The 17,453-nt window shown below is 51.5% G+C and overlaps 3 protein-coding genes across 3 annotated transcripts; 1 reads left to right on the top strand and 2 right to left on the bottom strand.

Moving 5' to 3' along the window:
- Nucleotides 1–6: 6 nt before the first annotated feature.
- EMH_0002140 (zinc finger (C3HC4 RING finger) protein, putative) lies at nucleotides 7–1,836 on the top strand (the record flags this gene model as incomplete). The annotated part of the gene is made up of 1 exon (XM_038023102.1): nucleotides 7–1,836. The coding sequence occupies one exon, from the start codon at nucleotides 7–9 to the stop codon at nucleotides 1,834–1,836; it is 1,830 nt and encodes a 609-aa protein (XP_037878956.1).
- Nucleotides 1,837–3,153: 1,317 nt separating this feature from the next.
- On the bottom strand, nucleotides 3,154–12,902 carry EMH_0002030 (C2 domain-containing protein, putative; the record flags this gene model as incomplete). The annotated part of the gene is made up of 29 exons (XM_038023101.1): nucleotides 3,154–3,231; nucleotides 3,401–3,526; nucleotides 3,705–3,881; nucleotides 4,028–4,307; nucleotides 4,459–4,653; nucleotides 4,924–5,108; nucleotides 5,311–5,513; nucleotides 5,659–5,855; nucleotides 6,057–6,187; nucleotides 6,494–6,654; nucleotides 6,815–6,968; nucleotides 7,220–7,336; nucleotides 7,511–7,674; nucleotides 7,823–8,039; nucleotides 8,205–8,333; nucleotides 8,487–8,582; nucleotides 8,809–8,911; nucleotides 9,057–9,209; nucleotides 9,399–9,505; nucleotides 9,689–9,861; nucleotides 9,959–10,037; nucleotides 10,143–10,371; nucleotides 10,515–10,561; nucleotides 10,681–10,818; nucleotides 10,938–10,990; nucleotides 11,248–11,334; nucleotides 11,631–11,766; nucleotides 12,131–12,298; nucleotides 12,705–12,902. The coding sequence occupies 29 exons, from the start codon at nucleotides 12,900–12,902 to the stop codon at nucleotides 3,154–3,156; spliced, it is 4,281 nt and encodes a 1,426-aa protein (XP_037878955.1).
- Nucleotides 12,903–14,636: 1,734 nt separating this feature from the next.
- EMH_0001920 (DNA polymerase alpha subunit, putative) lies at nucleotides 14,637–17,335 on the bottom strand (the record flags this gene model as incomplete). The annotated part of the gene is made up of 3 exons (XM_038023100.1): nucleotides 14,637–15,663; nucleotides 16,287–16,621; nucleotides 17,000–17,335. The coding sequence occupies 3 exons, from the start codon at nucleotides 17,333–17,335 to the stop codon at nucleotides 14,637–14,639; spliced, it is 1,698 nt and encodes a 565-aa protein (XP_037878954.1).
- Nucleotides 17,336–17,453: the final 118 nt, after the last annotated feature.

Genomic DNA, 17,453 nt, shown 5'->3' with positions numbered 1-17,453 from the left:
TTCCCGATGCAAGGTGCCGGTGGACGGCGAGCGTGGCCTGGTAGTGGGTCACCTGGCGCTCCACGTGGCCGCCCAGCAGGTGGCCCTTCTAGTTGGGCGCCGACTGCTCCGCCTGCCTTCGTGCTTCTTCCTCCCGTCCCCCAGGCAAGTGGCTCTCGCTTGGGACGTCAGCAGCTGTCGTCGCCCGTAGGAAGTGCTTTGCCCAACCCGACCACTCCGCCCACAATCCCCAATATTGCACCAAGATATAGGCAGAGTCGTGGAGATATGTCACTCTTTGCTCCTGTGGACAGAAGGGTCATTGCGCAAGCGGCGGGAAGTTCCCTGCGTCGACAAGACTCTGGCGGGTTTCGAGTGGGCACTGAAGGGGCCCCCACAAGACACAACAGCCAAACCACGTTGAGGAGCCCCGCTGCTCGAGTTGAGCAGCGCGGAGTGGCGGCGCTCCATGGAAGCTCGTCCGCTTCTGCAACCCGCATGGCCCGCCATACCGCTGGGCCTTCCAGCGAAAGATTGCCGTCGAATACGGTGGGAAGATCCCAACCAGGAAGCGGCAGTCACTCAAGGACGAGGCATACAGCAGAAAATTTGTTCGACGAGGTGTTCGATGCGTTCGGCCCTATGAGCTTTATGGATGATCAAGTAGCCGGCAGTGGTTTGGCCAGGCTGCCCACTCTCGAGGAGATGGAGGAACGGATGAGGAGAAGCTCTGAGAATTCATTTTCTGGAGGGTCTGCACTGCCTTACACCAGTGTTAGAGGTCCTCCATCAACTCGGGGGTTTCCATTCGTTTCTGCGTTGCAGCGGCCAGGATCGGGTGCGACAAATCACCGGAGCCACAGCCATGAGCCACGGTCTCGTGTGTCTGTTATCGATGAGAGGTATCTGTGGAGCGGTGGTGGTGCAAGGCCCAGGCGCTCACGTGAGGGGTCCAGCGATTTCTTGAGGACCCCGGGAAGGAGCGAAGGAACATCCTTGTTTGATAGCGTGTTTGGAGAAAGTCTTGGGGCTCGCATTCACCGTGGCGTGGCTGCCAACATGGTCCGGTCTTTTCTTTCTTCCTTGGCGGGCCCTCTCGAGTTGCCGTGGCGAGGGCCATGGGAGGTTCGGGTGGGGCTTTCTCTCCCTACTGGCCTTCGAGCTGAGCATCAGAGGCACTTCCGACGCGTCATTGGGGGTCGCCGTCCCCCTTTTGTTCTTTTTGCGGCTGCATCCGCCGATCCGGCAAATTTTGACTTGTTTGAGCACAACCTTGGGTGGTTCTTAGACGAAATCGAGTGCAGTTTCGCCCTTGACGATTTGGACGACCTCGAAGCCCCTCTCATGCTCGTTGTTTCTGGAGGGGATGCTGGAGATGGGGACGACTTCGTACCTCAGATATGGGCAGACGCCAATGGAACTCGCGTTACGCTTCAACAGCTTTCAGAGGCACGATGCCTTCGCGACAACCTGGGCCAGCACACATTCAAATGGACTTTTGGAAAAGCCGAGCAGGGGCATGGACACTCCACTACAGCTCATGGAGTGAATGCACCAGCAGGAACAGGTGGGGGAAGGTCCCAGCAGACACAGAGGGGTCGGACACTTGATGCTTCAACGGATGCTGCAACCGAAGATTCAGATGCAGGCGCACAAACCGAGACGCACAACGGCTATGATTGCTGTATCTGCCTGAGTGCCTTCGAACCTGGCGATGTTCTCTTAACTTTGAGGTGCCTTCATATATTCCACGAACGTTGCATTGACAGGTGGATCATGACGAGTCACAGCGTGAAGTGCCCGTTGTGTTCGACGAAAATCGCCGAGTCACCCAGTAATGATCAGGTTGACGCATAGTACACACGACAACTTTCCTTGCATGCATCATCTAAGTTTGGTTGCAGTGCATTATCGCTGTAGCTGGGTGAAGGGTGCATCGGCGAGTATTTTCAGCCAATTTGCGGTTGGCTGTGACTGTGGATGCGGTTGCTGGTGAGGCGATATTTCCCTCGGGCTTTTTTTGTGCGGCACGAACAGTCGGCAAGGCAGGGTCGTGTGCCGCAGGTTTTCCGCGGAGATTCGTTGTTATGTTAAGGGAGCAGTGCTCCTTTCCTGCTACAGATCACTTCATCGCTGACCCGAGAGGCAATGTTCTCATGAGGGCAGTGGTTGCGTGCGGGCACTTGCATGCGAGTTGCCTCCTCGCCGATGTCGATTAAGAGCAGTGACAGCTTTGCAATTACGCATTAACGCGTAGCGGATGCAGCCCGCGCTGGTACTTCGAACCAGTTTGAGCTGCCTTCTACCTCCTTCTGACTTGAAGTGCAGGAACAGCTTCCATTTCTTGAGTAATGGACTTATTGAGCGCTCAACGCTGAGCTTCACGGCACATAGCGCAGCTAAATACCCCAACAGCTAGCATGACATCGCCCGCCAGCCCATTGTCCCCTACGACGCTCTTCTGGACTGTAGGTGTCGATTAGCGGCACATGGAAGGAAGCCCTTGACCAGTTAAACAAATTGTACCGCAAGGTACTGGTGTGAATACCCCAGGAAAGACACTGGGAAGCAGTTCTAAACAGCTCTATTTCTGTCTACTCCAGTAGAAGGTACTGATTTGCTCTAGTTACCTTAACAGACTGTAAATGACGACAGAGCTGCACGGACTTTAGAAAATGCTGCTTTCCCGTCGTTTTTATAGGAGCTAGTACCGGGAACGAGCCCTTCTTACTCCTGGTTTGTGAGGGTAGCAGTCTGCTCTTAAATAGCATAGCCACTGATGCTGGCGACTTGCCTACTGTGACCTGTGGAGCCCAGCCGACCAGTTCTGCTTAATTATTTTGCTTCTAAATAACCAGAAAAGTTGCACACCTATTCACGCATTGACCACCTCAGGAGTGCAGATACCAGAACGCGAAAACTGTCGCGTNCGTCTGGCGTTTTTCGACAACAGAGTGGATCCTCATCGCTGCAGATCCCCATAAATCATTGCACTGTTGGCTCCGCACTACTCTTATGCATGAATGACTAGCACCAATCCGCATTCCCCCGTCGGACCGTATCTCTTTGCACTCACCGGATATACTTGGCGGCGATGCAGACACGGCTTTTCTTTCCCCTTGCTGCGCTAAAACAAGAACCCAAATGTCAGGGTTACTGACGGGGTGGGCTTGCTCACAGAAACAGAGCCGGATACAAGAATGCCATGACGAATACCCAGAGTGATAAAAAGACGATGAAAACAACACGTACCTGCACATCCGTAAGAGAATGACAATGCACAACAACCAGCATAAAACGATACATATTCGTATAAAGCTTCTGTGATATCAGGCACTGGCGATCGTTCTATCACCATGGAGCAACCAACGGGGTAACAGTAACACAGTTCGGATCAACTACGCCAGGGCGTCATACTCACCCAATACCAAATGGGTCGGTAATCTACGCGTAGTCCAGCAGATCCTAGGACGTCTTCCCATTTGCGGCCCTCTTGTGGTGTTGTGAGACGAGGGTCACGATTAGGATGCTCTCGCCCCAAACCTACCTGAGGAAAAAATGGAACACGAATGCGACGCATGTTCGTCCGTAGCTCGTTCCAAAGAGAAGATTGTGTTCTCCATGTTATTTTTTCGCGGTCAAAATCTCAGTAGAGAAGGTAAAAGAATAAGTAAGCGACACGTGAGTCACTCGTAAATACGGTCGAGCACCCGATAGTCACTCACCGGTCTGCTTGTCGCCTCTGACTGAGCCATAAACTGAAGAGTAACCTGCACATAGCCGAAGGTCTGCACGTCTAGGCTCTCATGGGCCCTGTTTTGCAGCCTCAACTCCGCGTCCACCTCGATAGAAGCCATTGTCTGTGAAACTCTTTCTAAGTATTTCCTCACTTCCAGGTTCACCTGCGAAGCACCCAAGAACCACCACGTCTCAAATCGTGTTGTTATATCGCAGCAACCCCGGCAGGAAGCAAAGCAGTTGTTTGTATAAAACGACGGAGCTCTGTTCCTTCCGATGAATCGTCACAACTGGACTATCCATGTTATACCTCTCCAATAAACGGTGATTCGCCGATGTTGCGGAAATCGTAAGCAGATATCTGAAGAATGCACGAATTAACCGGAGCTGCTACACGCGAGTATACAACGCGCCAGTTAAAAACAGCAGCGCCAGTTTTTGAATAGTAATGGACGTCTGTGCTCTGCAGAACAGGTTGAGATCCATTATACTTCGTGCAGTCCATTGTACACCGAAGCACAGCATCTACAGTTTCCTTGTTCGGACCCAAGTGCTTGAAGTACAGGCCACGGCAACCCCATAGAACAACCCTGTAGCAGCAACACCCAGAATGAGTGCATCGTGTCTACAACCGATGATGCCTAGTAGATAAGCTCAATAATCATGCACCTAAAACTAGGGTGTAATTTTCAAGGCATGCGGCGGCCACGCCAGAGCGGCAGAACGAATCGACCTAATCACCTTATCTCAATGTCGGTTGATGATGGCTTTTGCAGATTGAATCGAGGGACTTTTCCGGCCTTCTGAGAATCCATCATCTCCAACCACATCTCAATACTTCCAGTAACGCTCCCATTTGGCTTTCTTGACAGTGGTCTGTATTCCATAGGGACTTCATTTTTCTTCATGAAAGCTTGCCATTCTTTTGAAAACCAACTGCAGTAGCGCAGAAAGCGCAACAGCATCCACCGCACATATCACTTAACCGCACATCTCCCTTAACGGAAACTCGTCGACGAATTCCTATTTAGCTCCCATTCAAAGCAGAAGACCCTGTTGCAAATAGAAGGTCTACGCGCTCAATGGAAAAAAGGTGAAGCTTCTGAAGCCCTTATACTGCCGACATCATGATTCTAAAAGACTTCTGAGCTGGTGTTCCGGACGGGCGCCAAATGGGAATTTCAGTCATTCGCCAAATAATCTTACCGCTCTTCCAGGTCGATCACAGTGCTTCCTAAGAACACGTCATCTACCTGCTGAAGCAGTTTTTCATGCGCACTCCACACGCTGATCTCCAAGCGAGACTCGTCGGGGAATGCGACATCCCTCTCCCACATTGTAAAGAAATCCGGATTTAGTGTTCCAGGTTTGTTTTCTGCCCGAAAAGGCATCTGTTAAATCCATAAAGTGCACACAATTGCTTCACATTCAACATGGCTGGACAACAGTCAAGGACTCGATAATTATAACAACTCTCGAGTTCCAGCTACCTGCGCTGCTTGCCATCGGAGCTGGGGAGATGTCCATCAATATCATCGAGAGAAACCACGCATCACAAGGGAATATCACTCAGGCCTGGTTGGACAGTCTCACCTTTGTCTTCCCAACTGAAAATACAAGGTAGGGGTTTGCAGTCGTCATCCCCTTGGCCAGGTGGACGTTGATGGCTCGGATAACATACACCCGAATCTTGACCATCTTAGGATACGCTTCTTCCCCTCTAAAATGCCTTCGAAGGCGCGACTCGTTCAGTGCCCACGGAACGACTGTTTGATCGACGTGCTGCGACGGCTCATCTGAGAGCACACGCTCCACAACAAAACGACGTTGTACTATATCCTTGGTAGCAAAGTAATCTGAGCAGTCCTACCAAACCAAAAATAGTGGGTGTTCCGTGTGTAGCCAATCTATCAGTTGGGCGGGGGAGGATGACAGACCCACCGTTGTGAGTGAGGTTGACAAAAAACTTAACCGACCCAGTTAGCTGAGTCACACCCAAGGCTTTCTTCTTGAGAGGATCGGGAGGAAAGTCCACATCCACTAAAAAGTTTTCTACTGTCGATTGAACGGAGGGCCGCTGAAACTGCTCCTTTGTCTTCTTCTCCGCAGCTCGTTTGCCCTCGGCGCACAAGACAAACCTGTGGCGAAATCGATGTAAAAATGTTCAACAAGGTCCATTCTATCTCACAAGTCATTTTTTTCTAAATACCTCTTACCACTTCTTGATTCATCTCCAAATTGTCTCTTAACGAGCTACTTTCATATATTTAGGGAAACCAAACGGCATTGTCATAGAAAAGAAGTAATATTAGTGTTTTATCCCGTGTCACTGGGCTCACTTTGCGGGAATGAATACGTTCAAGGTAAACATGCTGCTTGCCAAGAGAACTGGCCGATCGGAGGGCAATGCATATGACTGCACGAGTATCTTCGGCAACGAGTCCGGATTTAGCCAGAGGGAAACTATTCCCTAAAACCAGAGCCCAAAGCATAAGGAAGAGCTCCAGATGTAGGCGTGTCCAAATATTTATATCTATGTAAATACTGCAGCACGCCTAGGCCATCAAATACTCCCTAGAACTAAAGTGCAGTACACGCCAATGACCTCCAAAGCGTACGAGACAACTACAGGAAAGGGTGCCTTCATCTAACTATCCTGCATGAATCCTATGCTGCAGCTTCCCATCCTGAAATGTGCGACGATATCTGCCGTCCACCTACTGCGGCATGTTCTCATCATCTACCAGCAAAATTTTAGCATCAGAGCAAGACTCACCTCAGCAGGCTGGTCACACTTCAGAACTCCAACCTGTTGCAGGTACCGGGACTGGTTGGCCTCAGCAGCTTCCCTATCGGCAGAGCTGATTGCGTCCAGAACTACATTCACAGTGCTAAATCCCTTTTGACTTCTTCCCCTGGCGCCAAGCATTATGCCCCCTGTTTGTTCAAAGGCCGCATAAACAGTGCAAAATACAGTAGAGGAGCTCTCTGTAATTCAGGCATGGACCCTACCGTAGCGTATTAATTGTCACGACGCTGCGCACAGCACTAATGCACTTCTCAAAAAAGGCATTGACCCACACAACAATCGATTTACCCAGCTTTTTCAAGTTAACTGAGTCCTCGTAATCCCGCGACGGTCGTACATCTTCCAATGCTGTCTCAACGTCGGCTATCCACGGGATCAGAGGAATTAGGGAAAGGGAGAACTGCCCAATGAAATACTTGGGTTTGATTTTTCGGTCATATACCTGCGTTCCGAAACTTACACAAGTAGACGCACGTGTTAGCTGCTTGCGCAATGCAGATGTCCAACTATGAAATGGAGTGATAAACCCTTATTCCATTGTATGAAACCATCGCACTCATAGTTCTACGTGGGCTTCAAGGCCGGCCTGTCAAACCTTGCGGGCCCTGATAATACCCAAGTACGACAATGCACAAGCGTGCGTAGCAGATATTTTTTCATTAAAGAGGCTGGCAGAATGTCAACCGGGCGGACCTGAATTGTGAGGGTGGGGTCATAAATTGGGTCTTCGGGAATATCTACATCTAGCGAAGCCACCTTTAAAATGTCAAAGCTTTCGTACGCCCCGTTTGACCATCTTCTATTGGGGATCTGCCAGCAAAAAACGTAATCGCAAATGGGAGGTACACTGTAAACACGCATTCTGACACTAACAGCAAAAAATTTCCGAGCGCAACCAGGAGAGGTAGACTGAGAACTGATAGTCGTTAGTACGGCACTGAAAGTTCAATTAATGACCAGGGCTGTCCGATGAGCATGACGTACACTTGGGTCTCCATCCGCATTCCTTTCGTATTGAAGGGTCACTACCGTCCTATCCCGTCCTAAAGATCCAAATGACGGGACAGATACTTGCAAAACCGGGCTGCGAACGCGTCTGATGCCTTCGAAGTTCCCAAGTATGAGCTTGTCAAAGTCAATGGGCTGGCCTGAAGACGCCTCAGCAACACTTCGATGACACAAATTACTCGTACGGTGAAAATACCTTGCCAAGGAAGCTGTTCTATTCCAGTCATTGCAATCGCTTGCATACAGAGTATACGCAATGCGGCGGAGTGAGCAGAGGACCGCTCATACCTTTTGGCGCCATGATCAGATCTCGCAAATTCAAACAGGACAAGCTGAGCTTGCACATACAAACGAGAGGCCGCATCGGATACGCAGGTAGCGTCTCTGCGTCCTTCTTCCGAATCAGTTCAAAGCAAATCAGAATGTCTCCCCGATGCTTGTTCAGACGTTTCCCCCCCTTTAGCTTAATCCAGCGGGGCTCTGCGACAGAAGGAATTTCTCCTGGCTGCAACAGCGTGGACAAACGCAAACACGAGGGGAAACAGCAAACACATCGGAGTGGACAACCGGAGAGGAGCCGACTCCCCTACTTCTGGAGCATGTGGATAGGGCTAAATCCCAAATAAACCTCGAACGCGAGGGAGCAAACACCCAAGGTATGTAGACGGACCTTCAGCCTTCCTCTCAGCCTGTCATAATGACAGACAGCTCTGCCAAGAAGCTGACGGCCCCACGACCGATCATCGAATACGCTGGCGACGATGGGAACAACTGTGGGGAGGCGAGTGGCTGTGTCAGTCTGAAGACAGCCACCGACAACAGAGGTCAAGCAAGAAGGCTGGGCCATTAACTGTGTTAAGCCTCAGCACCAATCTACGCTGACTACGATGACGGTTTTGATGAATACGTTGGGGAGAGGGGACTGATGGCATGCGGCTATCCAGAGCCCCACCATAAGTCTCAGCTCGAGCTGCAAACATTCCATGAAGACCGGATTGGAAGTGGCGTCACATGGCTCTGTTTCCTTTGTGACTCCAGCGCATGTCACCTACGGAAAACGGAGACACATACTGGAACAGTTGTTCGTCGGTCCCAACCTAACTTCCTGCCCACTTTCCTATGAATGATGCACCGTTCGAACGCCTCCCTAGAAGAAGCATCTGCACTCAAAGCATTTCTCTGCAACACCTGTAGTGTTGGGATTAGGCTGTTAGCTGTGAAACACGCTGTAGAGCACTGTGATCTGCGTGCACTCGGCACGCCGGTAGACGCACCTGCACCAGAGGGTTTGGGAGAGCGCCACTGGGGGACGAAATTTTGCGTGCCGTGTAGACGTAGGTCCTTAAAATATACTCCGCTGCAACGATGTTCTTCCGCCTGCATGAACAGCACCAAGTGAAGCTATCTAGCACACGATTAAGCCGCCAGAAGCTATGACACAGAGCAACATTACTGGAGGTGTGTAGCTCTTGTCCACGATGCAGGTGACACTGAGCGGTTGTCTTTCGCAGTGAGGCCTCACTTTGTTCTTGCGGCCGCATCTGTCTTGGCCTTCTCCAGTGTCATGAGCACAGCGGAAGGAGCCAAACTGTCCGAAAGGTGGGGCATGGGGTGCAGAGGGACCCAAACGGGTGCCCGTGGGTTGTTTTGTACGTAACCAGGAATATTCGCCAGCCTGCACAGCAATATCTCGACCCCGCGCGTTATCATTAACCAGGCACGCTTTCCTTCATTTGCACTATCCCAAACAATGTTGACACGTAGCACAGTTCACCGGGTCGTTCCTAGGTGGTGATACTTGTGGGTTCAACCGCGTGCAGCTGTCGTCTCTAGATCCACCACACAAACTACTGATGAAACCTACGGCATTCTCTGGTACGCCACACGAGTAGCCTGCGGTATATTCTTGGATATCCCCTTGGCATAAACATTAATAATAACGTCCCACTGCTGCTTCTCGTCATCAGGGACCTAAAGACAAATGAAACGCACGCCGTTTAACCCACAAGTATCACCACCTAGGAACGACCCGGTGAACTGTGCTATGTGTCAACATTGTTGGAGATAGCCTAGAGCTAATATGATCGAAAGACGTCTACCAAACAACTCAAGGGCTCTTTCACTCTAGCAATGTCCTAGATAATACATCCTTACGGCCATGCGCAACTCTGGAATGCGCCCATCTACAGGGGTGAATACAAAATGGTCCTGGCCTTCGGGAGAAGCCCCTAGGAAGTAATTTGCCATTCCCTTTGCTCCTTCCAAGGCAGCAGTCACTGCTGAAGGAGCCTCCCCCAATTCACGTTCTCGCTGCTTCACCAACTCTCCTGAATACGAACGCAAAGCAGACGTGTGTCCAAGTGGGAGGCGCCGAAGGGCAGTCCACAGTACTGGTAATGGATAAAAATACAGTTTAGGTCCTACCGGATACCCATCGAGTTCTCTCCTTCAGAGGCCCACAAGACACTTCCACGTAGATTCTGTCCCCCGGTGCTCCCTGCACCTGAGAAGCGAAACACAGTAACACAGGTCATGCTGCCCATTAGCGAAGAGTTCACCGCACACCGTTTTCCATTTAACCATAGGTGCAGCGCGGCACGTGACGCACCTCGTACACGTCGGAAAAGAGAAGAATAGGGATTACGCGGGGGTCTTCGTAGGGTGCAGCTGCAACGGAATGAGCGGCAAGCAGCTCTGCGTCTTTGTCAAGTCGTTCCGCTCGAGCGCTAAGTAGCAGCCGCCCCATGTATGTGCACGGCGTCAGTTTGCCGCTCTGCGCAATGACTTCCGAGAAGTTGGGGATTTCCCCTACGTCGAATCCGTAGAAGTTGAACCATCTGCGTCAAAAGAGAAGCAGTAAACAGTGAGATGCAGTTGGAACTCTCTTCTAACGGAGCGGGTATGCACGCATTTGGAAGCTAGGAATTCACTGCGTGCAAAACGGATCGTCCTCGAGATCAAGTGCCACCTTGTCGCTTACCGTGGGAGAATATGACGAGATCGCAACTCGGCGAAAGAAATGCGGCCCTGAGGAGAACAGCAAATTGTGTAAAATTGGAAGGCGTGTGCATATGTATATGTGTAAAGCTTAGTGCACTTGCAGATATATGAAGAAGGGGCGAGACGGGGCGCCACGCAAGACGCACTACTGCTAGCAGTTCATCTGCACTCATGAAGTTCCAGTCCCAGACTTTGATCAAAATCGTGTCCTCCGGGACGGGAGTCATGACGGGAATGCGGAAACATTCGTTGAAGGTGTAGGAGCTCGTCGCACGCGCTTGCGCCTGCAGCCCATTTCCAGCAACACCACGCAAAATAAACGCAGGGATTTCTCTATGCTACCTAACTTCAACCAAGGATGAGACGAGACGGAGCCAAGCAAAGCGAGCGTCCCCGAGCTCACCGTGCGCACGCGACAGCCAGCGAACTCGCAAACGACGAAAGGGTCCCTCAAGCCTGAAAAAACATCACTCAAACCCTCGGCGCCTTAATAAGCTTCACTTGCCCACATATCAAGTAGTCCATCACGAATTCTTGTAAGTACTGTAACTTCACTGCAACACCGATTTTGTGCTCTCTCTGCACGCACAAGCGCGCCTACTTGCTTCCGATTCTCCCACAGCACCGAATGCATCAGGAAAGTTGAAATAACAGTGAATTCAGGTGGACGCATCACACTACCCACATGCAGATCCAATAGACCACTTATTCACCTTTTGCCGCCGGTGGTAGGTCCTCCAGACGGTGAATCGTCACGTAGACGTGAAAAGGCCGTGTGCCCTCGCCTCGGACCAAGTCCTCTGTTGCAGCGCAAACAAAACAAACCCCGCACGCTTCGTTTCATCCAACGAGCCAAACATGTGCACCACTTGCATTCATCGTGGAAACGGATTAGACAAGGAACACCCAGCAGCCGCACATAACGGCGAAACATAGACTGGGAATAAAGACGACAAATCCACGGGAAGATGCAAAGTCATGTTCGAATAAAAGTAGATAAGGGGATGCAAACCTAAACAAAAAATGTTGGCCATCAGTTAATGAGTGGGAACGCTGTAGTGAGGCCACGAGCCAGCTGAAGTGCTGCTGTGCTTACGGCGGTTATCAATGACGACATTTCGCAAGTCGTCTATAAACCCCTGGTTGTCATCGTCCGAGTCCTCCAACTCCTCGCCAGGGCTCGGAGGGGACTCGCCGGGGCCGCAGGCGAAGACAGTAACCCGCAGGGACCCCTGAAACAGCAAGGAGAGACAGCTATCCAAGCCTTCAGACAAATGGAAGCGACAAAACGAATACAGCAGAGCGAGCAGACGGAGGTGCAGTGAAACAGCAGTACGGCATAATAGAAATAACGGAGACGACCCTCAGAAGGGGCGCAGTGGATACAGGTGTCAAGGGCCCGCTCGGCACCGAAACAATAAGCACGACGGGGAGCCCCCTAGTGACGACAAAATAAAAAAGCAGTTGTTCCTTCCGGGAGCGAGTTGGCCGTTGCAACATCTGCACGTTTTACGACATTGCGTGTAGGCCTTCGGCAAGCTCAGCTCAACAACGTATTCTCTTCCCTAAATGTGCTGACGAGATATCCGAACATACATGCAGATCAGCTCCATCGGGACTCTGCAGGGGCAGTGATTTCTTGACTTGATGCGTCTTTCGCTTTTGGACGAGAGACAGCTGTAGGGAGACGATTCCGATCGTTGTGTTCCTCCAGAATGCGTTCGCCGCCTGCACTTCGAATTCAATAAACGACTTGGCCCACTCCTGACCACAAAATGCGACGGGACAACAGCCAATACAAGCATAGCATAGGGAAGATGAGGGGATGCAGAGTGAAGTGGTCAGAAGCAACAACGCAAGGTCGGGCACAATCCCGCATGCAGTACAGGACACAATGCTCCCAAAGCACCAGTGACAGCTGACTCGATACAAAACGAACAAAGCAACTTGTTGAACAAGACTGCAGGCTGGTGTGGTTACGGCTGTACGGAAGGGCCGCGCTGCACGAGGTACGTCACTGTGGGGAGCATCCGGTGCGGCCTCTCTACGTGGATAAGCTCTATCTTTGGGAATAACAGATTGAGTCAACAGGCTCATGCTCCTTATATGTAAGGTGTGCATGCAGGCGGGCGTGAAATGCGCGCAAAATGGATGGTTCTGAAGGGCTCACGTCGCTAGAGAGCTCTATGTCTGTCCACGTGTGAGACTCGTCCCAGGAAACGACATTCGCTTTTGCAAACTTTATGTCGGAGCGATACTCCCGTCCGCAGCAGCGCACAACGACAAGCGGGTCAATAGGGCGGCCTCGCTCTCGAACTAAGTTTAGGGCCTCGTGAATGGTGAACCCAACGCTGAAGCGTTTCCTCATGGTGCCGCTTGGGACCGCAGCTCGGCGCTAAGAGACAAGAAGCCTCATTATTATTCTTCAGATGGAGAAGAAATAAATGTTTGTTGATCCAATAGTCGCCCAGAAGCCCACCCACGAACATCGAGCCACCCGCGTGGCGCCTCGCGGGAAAAGCAGAAAAACACGACAAACGCTGCACGGCTAACCTCCTTTGTGCTTAGTCGCCCTTCTTATTGAAATGTAAAAGACAGTTCAAAACAAAGATGTACAATGAGTTGAGAAAAGACCCCAAAGGGGGCCCCCAACTATACCGTGCAGTACCTGCCCGGTAACGACGTTGCAGCACCGACGTGCGGCGGCGGACCAGCTGCTGTGAACGTCCTAAGAAAACCCGGCAAATCAAAACAGATGCAGCTAAAATGAAATGAAAATGCCACATATAATATTATGCGGCGTCCAGACCCTTTTGTCTGGACTCTTCTCCCGCGCCCGGCCCGCCAGCCAGGCCCTGCAGCCTTGCCTGTTAGTCGAACCTCCTGCATATTCATACAGGAGCTTCCATATGTGGAAAAGCTATTTCAGTTTAAATTATTATTTTTTAATTGCATTTTGTGTTCGATCAGTCACTTATTTTGCTTGCACACTTCCTGTGCCCCACGCCAGTGGCACGGTGTCCTGTCTGCTCCGGAGGACCACTGCCTGCTGGTGGGTAGGGTGGATCTGTCAAGTGAAAGCCAACTGAATCATCTCATTCCTTTTACTACATTTACGAGACGCAGCACAAGTTCGGACGACGAGTTGGAAGCGCAGAGCCCGAAAATTGCCGCGCTTGCGGCAACTTGAACCACTGGACACGACGGAGAAGCCCCAGTTTCCTACAGTCGGAAATGCCGGGAAAATTCGCGCGCCCTAAAACCCTGAAGCCTCAGCGAACAAATGTCCATGGCTGCTTTCTTTCCAGCTTCGCTATGGACGCTTATCTGCTAGGGGTGGTCGGTCTGCTGAAGTCAGACCGAAAAACCGTAGAATGGGAACGATTCCCCCTAAACCTTAGATTATGGACGAAAAACCCTAGATGCTAGACCGTGGTGTAGTAAGGATGAACCCTAAACCAAGGAGATTGCTGCTTACATGCTCTCCAGTATACAGTGCCTTAGGCTGTAGCATGTGACGTAGGATTGCGCGCGAGGACTCACTACTGCTGCAGTTGTCTAGAGTGCTGCACACGACCAGCCCCACTCGGCCACTCCCGTTCAGCTATCTTCTAGTGTTGCACAGCAGGCCTCCCCTGGGGGCCTGCAGCAGGCAGCCTTCTGTCACAAGGTACCCGACAGTTATTTTCTGGGGCTGACAGAGTCAATCTAAGGCTTGCACCCCTTACTTAGCTTGAGTTGTGGTAACTTATTCCCGTTGCCGCGTGTTATCGTGGTTGACCCTGCCTTTTTCTATTACCATTGTGTTAACATGCACATAATGTCTTCCTCTGTCATTCGAGGCGTTTTCCTGCGTTGCTGTCTTCCCTTTTGCTCACTCCCCTACACATAGCCCATACACTGTCTATGCACTTTTTCCCACCAGTGCAGCTCTGCTGAAGGCCTCTTGGTGTCTGCACCAGTGGTATGCATTCACAGGAGTATTTTTAGCTTCAACGAATTGAGGCGGCCAATGCCAATATAGCAAAAGAAGCATTTGGAAGAGACGGCGCTACAGAAGCGGTTGGCGGAAAATCCGAAATTTGGGGGCCTCCTGGCTACACTAGGGAAGGCTCCCAGCAGCAGGGCCCTTCTTCAATGCGTTGCGAGGTGTATAGACAGTCTGTGTCACGGCAACGCGCTGACCGAGGCAGAGGTCTTCTTGCAGACTGCCCCCTACTGCCTCTGCTGGGGGTTTGACATACAAGCTGGTCACGGATACCGTGTCAGTTAGAGACCCCTCAAGGGCCGCAGCGTTCGAGAAGGGCGACACGAACACCCGCCCGTCAACGAGACAAGCCCCAGCCCCTCCAGGCACCCCCAGGGGCCCCGTCCGTTTGTTTGGCTGCAGCTGCGGCAAAACGGAGGAGGCAAATACAAATACGTCGGGAGTTGTATCTTCCTTGAACATGATTGCCTGCATGCGCGAAGCATCTATGGGCACGCGGGGGCTGCAGCCTCGAGGGAACAGAGTCCCCTGACGGACTAGGCTCCGGCACAGCTGATGCAAAAGTCCTTCATCGTTATCTGATCTCGCTGCTGCAGGATCTGCAGCAGCAGCAGCTGCTGCTACTGCTGCTGGTTGTGGCTGCTGGGGCCGAGATAGGGACAGCACCTCTCCTGCCACTTCTGCCAAGGGATCGGCGGTGGTGATGAGGACTTGAAGTTCGTTAACTTGCAAGGTGCAAGGGTTTCCAGCCAGGTGTACGTTAACTGGCTGCTGCAGCAGCTGCTGTTGCTGCATCTGCTGCTGCATCTGCACGGTCAGGGGCTTGTAGGGGGGCTGGGGAAGGGGCTCCGGATGCATGGCGTCGCGGGTGCTGGGGACAATGACGAATTGCGTCTTGAGGCCTCTGGCTGTGCTGTACAGACACTGGAAGAACTCCTCAAAGGCTAAGCTGGGATCCGGCATTTGCAGTAGAGAGGCGCACTTGGGGAAGTCGGGGGAGACGGCAGAAGGGACAGAAGAGGAGGCAGACGCAGGAAGCGGCTGCTGTAGGTTCAAAGAAGATATGATGGGCCCGCAGATGACCGCTAAGTGTGGCACCTTCTCCTTTATAGCCTCCAACAGACACTTCAAGGCCTCGCGTCTGCAAAGGAAGCAACACCCGTGGGTTTTAATGGCTCTAAGCGTCTTAACGACTAAACGCATTTGCATTCCTTTCTCACGGCAGTTGCATGCTGCCTCATATTTCTTACTATAAGCCTTCTAGAACCTGTTGTGTACGCACAGATAACAGCTAATTCATACAACCACGACAGGCGTTTGTCTATTCAGAGCTGTTCATTGCAAATGATTGCTATGGAATTTGCTCCTCTGTGTACCGTTGTCCTGTGGAGTCGAAGGTGTAAAGCTGCGGCCAGGCAGGTCAGAGATAACGAGGAAGACAGTAGAGAGATGGTGAGAGAGAGCGTGAGAGACATATAATTCAACAAGAACACGAGAAGGGATAGATGACCACAAAAGAATAAAGAGCAGCAAACGAAACGCGGATGGGACTTCAAAGTGACGCAGAAATAAAGACGGCAGCAACCAAGGCGCAACTATGAGGCTGACACAGCACCAGGAGAAAAGTAGCCTGCAGCACACTGATGGGGAGGGGGGTGGGATACGGGGACGGAATAACCACTGACAAACAAGAGACCGCCGAGGCAGAGAACGGACAGAGTGAAGTCCTCGCGAGACGAGGCAGAAAGAAAAAACATGACGCACCTAAGCCGCCAGCCCCCATTCGTGCTGGGGACCACAAAGGAGCCTCTAGAGATGAGGATGTGCACATTCTGATTTCTGTAACAGCTCATCACGTCCAACACCTGCTGCTCCTGCTGTTGCTGCTGCTGCTGTTGTTGCTGCTGCTGCTGCTGTTGTTGCTGCTGCTCCCCTTGGGGAGAGGGGCTTTGCAACGTAGTGGTGAGCGTTCGACTTGGGTTTGTTGGGTCTAAAGGCACTGCATGAATGCACTGACGGAGAGACCGAGAAAGCGATGGGGACCGCACAGGAACGCCGCACTGGAATGCGGATACAAGGAACTGCTGTCCGTAGTTGTCCTGCAACATGAGAGGGACAGAGGGCCTCAAGACACCATTAAATAACTTAAATATATAAGAAAAACAAACAACGAAGAGACGAAAACAGAGCCAAACAAAAGTGCCTCAGCGCTCGTAAACCAACGGAGAGAGAAATCGAATGACAGTTCAAAGCATACACTCAAAAAACAAACACAAACAGCAACTGCAGGAGACAACAAACGGGATACAGAGAACGCCATCCTGCACAAAACTCTCAGGAACAGCACATGCCTGAGTTGCCGCTGCTGCTGCAACTGTTGCTCCTGCTGCTGCTGCGGTCGAACCCCAGATGAGGTCCCGGCAGCAGCAGCTCCAACGACCCTACTACAGCCGCGGTCAGCAGCGGAACTCGCAAACGCATGAGCAATAGTCTGCTGTTATCTCCGTAGGCAACAGCAGCAGCAGCGGTAACAACAGCAACGGCAGCAGCAGCGTGGGAGTGTTGCTTCTTGCCTGCTGGAGGCGTCCCTTGACAGCAACGACCATCCCTGGGTACAACAGTGCATCTGGGGCGTTTGTATGTCTGCGGAGCCGTGAGATACCCCACTGCTGCAGTTGCTGCTGCTGCTGCAGCATGGCGGCCTCGAGACAGAGGAGCTGCAAGGGAGGCTCCCCGTCGAGGGACTCCAGGATTGCGTTGCTCCAGTGCAGCTTCCGCGCCCCTTCTCCCGCCAGCCGTCCCACAACTAGCATTTCTCCCTACACGCCACAACAATAATAACTCATGCAAAGCCAACGATGAATGAATATATATATATATATATATATATATATATATATATATATATATATATATATATATATATATATA

This window comes from Eimeria mitis, genomic scaffold (genome assembly GCF_000499745.2).
Source record: "Eimeria mitis Houghton genomic scaffold, Emh_scaff8, whole genome shotgun sequence".
In the NCBI taxonomy this organism is placed as follows: domain Eukaryota; phylum Apicomplexa; class Conoidasida; order Eucoccidiorida; family Eimeriidae; genus Eimeria; species Eimeria mitis.
Note: the sequence above shows the minus strand (reverse complement) of the source record. Positions and strands in the feature narration are given on the sequence as shown.